At 31.8% G+C, this 7,726-nt stretch overlaps 1 protein-coding gene across 1 annotated transcript; it reads left to right on the top strand.

Annotated features, from left to right (window-relative positions):
* Positions 1–2,393: 2,393 nt before the first annotated feature.
* On the top strand, positions 2,394–2,925 carry LOC114820152 (small polypeptide DEVIL 16). The gene has a single exon (XM_029090543.2). The coding sequence runs from the start codon at positions 2,532–2,534 to the stop codon at positions 2,751–2,753; it is 222 nt and encodes a 73-aa protein (XP_028946376.1). The 5' UTR covers positions 2,394–2,531; the 3' UTR covers positions 2,754–2,925.
* The last annotated feature ends 4,801 nt before the right edge of the window (positions 2,926–7,726 follow it).

The raw sequence follows: 7,726 nt of genomic DNA, 5'->3' as shown, positions 1-7,726 counted from the left end.
TGCAATTTTACATCCAAGCACATATTCCATGGCTTCATCAGATAATGTTGCTAGTAGCAGGCTAAGTAAAGCCATATCCGTCGATTCCCAATCAAGAAAAGCTTGTGTTACTTCTTTAGTTACCCCAGTTTTTGTATTGATTACATATCTTGATGGACATATAGTAGTACCATCAAAATGGCCAAATAGCTTGTGACCTAAACAGCCATAAATTGAAGCCCATTTCGAGAAATTATCATCTTTCAGCTTTATTGTAATCATACCTAACAAATTCTCCACCTTGACTACTCCAAGATTTTACTTCAATTAGAATAACACTTTCTCTTCAACACACTAAAACAACAACTTCAAGAAAGATTGACACTTTCTTAATCTTCAAGAAAGAATGAAACTTTCTTGACAACACTACAGTCTGAATTCAAGAACATGAAAATTCTAACAAAACTCCCAAATCATTCAACTATTCGACACACGAAGATAACAACTTCAAGAAAGAACACTTTTTTAATCTTCAAGAAAGAATGACACTTTCTTAACAAAACTGCAGTCTGAATTCAAAAACATAAAAATCCAAACAAATTCCCAAATCATTCAACTATTTACATAAATCACACATCTCCAGATTCAATCACAAATTGCATATATCAATTACTCAAGATGCAACAAAATCCCATACTGAATTACGAACATAAAGCTGAATTGCAGAGTATGAAAGAAACAATGTCACCTAAGTCAATTATTGGAAGGACCTTCAAGAACTCAGAGAATCCCCAAAACTTCTTCACAGAGAATCCCCAAAAACTTCTTCACAAGACCCAGATGGCAACCGACATTCGATTCCAGAGATCGCGAACAGAAAAATTGTAGTGGAAGAACTATCAAAGTAGTGGAAGAGCACCAAGGATCGGAATGGTGATGCACCGTTGAGGCGATGATACCATCATAATAATTCAATAGAGCTATGCGAATGAACAAAGAAAATAAGCAAAAAGAGAGAGTTTAGAGAGAGAGAGAGGAAGTAAAGCTTTTGCTTTATTTTATTGAATACCAAATGACTCTAACACTTTGGTTATATACTAACCATTCTTTCAATTGCAAATGTCTATATTGCCCTCTAACTAACTACAATCACAACTAACTCAATCTATTACACATTGACAAGTGTCATCATCTTAGCATACTGATTACTTACTTGGTTTAAATACATAAAATTCATAAAAGCATGTTTCGATCACTCTAATTGCATTTTCTGTTAGGTGTTTAACATAATTGTGTCATTCATCGTGAGAAGAAATCACTTCTTATACATGCTTTGCTTTAACTTTATTTTCATGTTTTGGTACATGACATGAAAGTGAAAATTGCGTGGCCATTTTATTTTCTGCTTCATTGGAGAGAATCAAACTATGAACCTAATGACGAAGCCACTTATAAGTTGAGAGTGATAAACAATAATAAACTATAAGAAAGAGCATGCAACTTAAGCTAATTTTGCTTCGCATGCAACATATTTATATAATCCCATGCACTCCCTTGTTTACTTCTATGTTTTTTGTTTACAATAAATAAATATTAAAAATAAAAATTTCAATGTATTGTAGAGGGATAATTTACTCTACGAAGAGAGAGTGTAGGCTTTACAATGGCTCATCCATTGACTACCTAGTTATATTTCAAACTCAATATGAATACAATATATCACCGCTATATATGTAAGTCATACTTGAAGTCTGTTACTTATAAATAAAGAGAAATTTTATTAAACCGCAGTACTAATTAGTATATATCAAAAAGATAAATAAAGAGAAATATATAAACATGAGTGTGAAATATAAAAAATGTGTGCAGAGGTGTATTCCATTATTTATGAGAGAGGACTTGGAGTGGGGTCATGGTTAAATGTATTTTCAGAACATATCAGGAAAACTGGCCCATTCTATGTTTCATATGCTATGTCTCCTGACAGTTGGTGGAATGCAGTGTTCACAGTTCATATCCAACCCAGATAAAAAAAAATTCTCGTACATCCACCCAGGCCCCCCCAATTCCCAATCCCACGTCTTTAATGCAAAAGTAATCATGTATGCTAGAGTTATCAAATTTATTTACTATTTTTTTGTGTTAGTTACTTGAAGAGAATCATTTCTCAAGATTTATAAATTACAGTCTAACTTATAATTATAAATAACTTGTAAAAAGTATTTACACATAATTCAAACTGTTATTTTTCTATAAAATCTCTAAATGACTCCTTTTAAATTAAGAGCAAAGTAACAAAAATAAAATTTGTCCAACGTCATTTTATGAACAAATATACGTCCAACTTTGAATTAAAAAGAAGCTTTCACGTCATTTGATGAACATATTTAACGTTTTAAGATATAAATACAAGAAGCACACTCCTTGTCATCACCGTATATGATATATCTACCTATCATATAGACATATAGACATATATTTACTGCTTCTAGTGGGACTAATAGCAATCTAGCAGAAGCTGGTGAGAGTGATCAGACCTTTCAAGGTTCAATATGGCATCGGCAATCAGGGAAAGCGACAGTACTACTTGTACTACTACTGCTACGTCTGCAAGCTTCAATCATAATGTCAATGGGGAGTGTGATAAATCCGGGTGCCGCCGACCGTTCGGAAAAAAGTGCAGCCATCTGGTGAAGAAGCAACGGACTAAGTTCTACATCTTTCGGCGTTGCATAGCTATGCTTCTCTGCTGGCATGAACGTGGTGACTCCTGATGGATACTCATGATATAAGGTAGCTCGTACTGCAACTAGCTACAATTGTTAGTTATATATATATATATATATATATATATATATATATAATTATGTTCTTTGAAGGAATCAAGATCTGTCTATTGTACAACATTGTTTGAATATCAAATTTTATTTTATTTTAGCTTATTAATGTTTGTTCGTCTTCACGTTTTCTCTTCTCTTCAGATCCTTACATTTCTTTTTGTTGTGATGATAACTAATTAATTCTGCTGTAAAGAACTATATACATATTATGGATATTCTCTCATGGTGTAGTTAAGTTTTATACGCATCATGGATTAAATTTCAACCAAATTCTGTCATTACCAACAAATTCTCCGTTGGTTTGAAGTTTATCTATCAATCTTAATTTCTAATTGTTCTTGTACTCGACCTTTTTTTTTCCAGTTTTTTATTAGTCATCGCTCTTCGGAGTTTTTTCATGAATACTGGTATATGTATTATGTACATATTTGTATATTTAATTCAACATCGCCTGATTTACTTTACTTTTATAAATATGTATATTGCAAAACAGATATGTAAATTTCTTAGGAAACTGTTATTGACAAAAATAAGAACTTTGGAGTGTCATGTTCATTGATATGGTGAATTAACAAGTACAAAGAAGGATATGGTGTTTTTATATGAGGTTCAATAAAAACTTTAACGTAAATGTGAATCAGTCAAAGGGAAAATAGTGTACACTAAAGAAATCGAGGTTTCACCATAAAAACAATTAGCAATATAGGGACTAGCTCAATCCCTTGTAATCCTTTCAAGATTTCTCCTTGGAATGATGTGGAAGATTTGTGGTTGAGTCAATAACATGCTCTGGGTCAGGAATCTTTGCTCTTCTCCTTTGCATTTCCGTTGCTTGCATTCTTCTTCATGGAGACCTAAGACCTATTCCCGATTGTACAAGCAGAAGGGAGAATTTACCTTCAAATCCTTACACTCCCCTCACTGCAGCCAATTTTCAAATCAAACACATAAACAATATAAAATTTCTCCTTAACGGATGTGAGACTGTTTTACTTTCACATCTTCATATTCCACTAAAATTACAAATTATTTCTATCTTCTAATATCAAGTCAACAATTTACCTCAATAAAAAAAATTAAATAAATAAATAAATAAAGAATGAAGTCAACAATCAAATGGAAAGGTTCCTCGAACCAATGGCATCTACTCGCAGCCTAGTAAAAGTATAACGTGCATACAATAACGTACAGGTCCCATAGGATAGGTATCTTCATCAGATCAGATTACTCCAAAGCAGCAAGGGCAATCACAGCATCTCCTTCAAATTCAATGCAGTGGTGCGTGGCTCTTTGTGCGGCCAATTGCTAAGCATGCAGCAGCCATGTTACCCCAGCTTTTACAATTTGTGTAATGCTAAGTGGTTCGGAAAATCAACAGTTATATTTTGCAACAGTATCACTGAATGAGACCTAATATTGTAGTCATATGCTTTATAATCGTAGTGAATTAATATTAAGATTTATTAATATTTTTTTGTGAGTAGATTAAAGGTCTTAAATTTAATTTTAATAAATAACGAGTTTGATATTAATTTAGTAATTGATGCACATCCATAATATTGTAGATGATTTGTCAATTCGGACAATCTAATCACAATAAGGGGCCCTCTGTTTAGGGAACACTAGACAGGAGCAAGGAAACAGTTCTATAATTATTTGCTTTGGACCCTGTTATAGATTGTTAGTTTTATAAGGGTCATGTGTCCTCAAATCCTACCATCATTTGATTTTAATGTTTCTTGCTATGCAACCAAAATTTATGGTCGAGATAACCCAATGCTATATATAAAGTTTTTTTTGTGAAAAAAAAAAACAAATAACGCTTTACCGCAGTGATGGATAGTAATTATATTTATGCGCTTCGATGCGAGATCAATCTCTACTAATTTTTCTCTTACCTAACAACTAACGGTGATTTACTTGAAATTGTGTCAATTCTCTCTATCTTATTCGGTAAATCCATTTTTTTAAAGAGATGCATATCTACTTATCAATATATATTATAACATTTCAATACTTTTGAGATAAAAATAGATATGTAATATGAAATGGAGAAATGATAACCGCAACCTTATTTCTCTAATTCTATGCACCCTTTTTTTCTTTATCCATCAAGTTGAATAAAGAAAATAGAAATAACGACCATAATTAAAATAGAGTTGTGTGAAGAAATAAAAAGAAATGTATTTGTCATTGCCCAATAAAATGTTTATAACACAATTTTAGAACTTTCGTTATTGAGTAGTAATAAGGGCACCAAATATTATTCTATTCTTTTTATGATAGTGTTGTCAACACGCCCATTTTTATTTTTTACACATCCTTCTCAAATTTTAGCCCTTAGATTGAGTAAATTGGAGAAGATCAATGGCAAAAAAAGCTAACAAGGGTGTGAGAGGTAAAAATGGGTGTATGAATAACACTTTCCTTTTTTTTTTCTTTCTTATATTACTTGATGTGTTATTAACATGGTTGTTGCCAATTTTGTAGAGTAAATAGAGCTGATTTTCACACACTTTTCTACAAATTTTTAATTTATTTATAGTTTTTAGATTGAATAAATCAAAACGGAATCAACGAATGTGATAAACAGGAGTGTGTGAGATGTGAAAAATAGTTTGTGTGTATCATTACTTTTTAAAAAAGTAGAATATGATCTGTTACTCCTACATGTTGAAATTACTCCTATATGTTGAAAATTGAGCATGCCTACAACATCTAGAACCTCTCTGCAGATGTTCTTGTTTTTGTCATTGTTGTGTTAGATTTGTGTGCCCTGCTTTTTAATTAGGAAGGTTTGCTTGATTCTTTTGTAGAATCTACATTTGGTTTGGCCGCACGGTGGATATGTCTTCCTTGCTTGATTAGCGTGAGGTCGAGCAAACTGGTGGTTCTCTCAAGAGGTTGTGAATTTGTCAGTGGTGTTGGCTAACTTTATGCTATGAAGCTGGAGCTAACTTGTGAATCTTGTCGGATTTAGTTTGTGTTTATAATAATTACGGAAACTTAATAAGAGTTGATTATGTTTTACAATCTTGCTTTACCGCTAGTTTTTGTCGTCTTGTTTTATGTTGTAGAGGAGTTTGTTCGTATGAGGTCAATTTGGTAGTGTCAAAACCAGAATATTGGAGATGTGTTGTTTGAGTTCGTTAGATTTATTATTAAATGGTGTTTTCAAATCAAGAGGTGATTTATAGCCACTATGTCCTTATACACAATGTCCATAGAAACATGGAATTTTTTTATGTCCCACTATTAATTGTTTTGAAAGTTATTATCAACACATGATCTTCCTCATCTTTCATGTTCTTGCAACATTTGTGATTATTGTTTTTGTATCTTCAAATTCTTTTGCTTTCATGTCCTCTTGATATCATAGTCTTCATTTGATTGTAATCTTTTACCCCTTAGATGAATAAAATATGTCCCTTTTAGTAAAAAAAATTGAGATTTGTAAATGGCTATGATGAGTCAATATTATACCATATAATTTATCATGTTCTTAGTATTAATTAATTGGTTATTTTGGTGAGATTTTGATACTTTGAATTTTATTTCTAATGTAGGACATTTGATTTCCTCTTAAGTAAAAAGTGATCAAACTGACGAATTTTGGAGTGATTCCAATTAAAGGATATTCGTGAGTCTTTCAAGTTGATTGTATCAAAGTTTCAGATTTTTCTACCAAGCCGTTTGACCGTAGCAATGAAATAAAAGCCCAGCGCACAATTTTCCCAGATTGATGTTTTTGGATGTTTTGGGTATTTTGGAGGTCAAGATGACATATTTTAAGGAAGATTCATCTAAGGATTTGTTAGGGACGTATCAACTTAAAAAAAAAAGAACTTTTGGGACCAAATCGGAGTTGATTTGGTCGTTCAAAAGTCTGATTTTCTAACAAGTTCGAATTTCAGTTCAAATAAGAAACATTTTATTTGCTGTTTTATTAGTTTATTTTGTTTCCTAGTTTTATTCTAAGACATTTTCTAGGTAGGATTTTATTTTGTATTAGTATAAATAAGGCTATTTAGCCATTAGACGGAGGAACACATCAATTTGGAGAACTTGGCTAGGGTTTGACGATTTATATTTTCTTTTATGGTGTTTTCTATCCTTTTCCTATTTCAATAAAATTCCTTTTGTTTAATGGTTGTCTCTAATTAATTTCGGTTTGCTAGGGCAAGGCCACGAGTCTTAGCATGAATTTGTAGTTTTTATTTAATTGCTTATGAAACTATGCATGTTTACTTTGAATTATTAATCACTATGCTTAAACTGTCTCTATATCTTAATGCTTAGCTACCATTAGGATGTTTAGATAAGCAATTGGATGCAATTTGGTCAAAATATCACCGGAGGATTGAGTATTGCTTCTTGTGATTGATAATTGAAATTTCACCTAAGGCGAATATCACCCTATTAGAGGTTACATGGTTTTTCAAAGGGTTTTCACAAAGCTTAATGAGTCTTGCATGTTCATATTTGATCTGAATATCATAGACGGGTTGCATGTTAGATATACGTTCTTGCTTGAATATCACGAGAAGAATATGCATTAGGAAAATCTAACCTTCAAAGTTGCATGTATAATTCATAAGTAATTGCTAAAATTACGTAGGATTGTTAAGGTCACGGCGGAACCCTAGGCTTTCACAACTATAATTTGGTTTTCAAAACATTTCTTTTTGTTTTATTTACTTTGCTAATTACTTTAATTGTTTTAATTTAAAATTCATTTTCAATATTTTAGGTCATAAAATCAACATTTTCCAAACTTTTTTTTCAAATAATTAATTAAGGATTAGTTTAAATACAAATTATTCATTCAATCCTTGTCGAAACAACCTTGCTTGAGCCGTTTATACTACAATTACCTTGTTCTCTTGCAATTATTTTGAAGTGTTTTT

Source organism: Malus domestica, chromosome 12, assembly GCF_042453785.1.
Source record: "Malus domestica chromosome 12, GDT2T_hap1".
Lineage (NCBI taxonomy): Eukaryota > Viridiplantae > Streptophyta > Magnoliopsida > Rosales > Rosaceae > Malus > Malus domestica.
This window is presented reverse-complemented; position numbering and strand designations above follow the sequence as displayed.

What these genes read in the sequence shown, in the direction of transcription:
- LOC114820152 (XM_029090543.2), top strand. Translation starts at nt 2,532, where the DNA reads ATGGCATCGGCAATCAGGGAAAGCGACAGTACTACTTGTACTACTACT.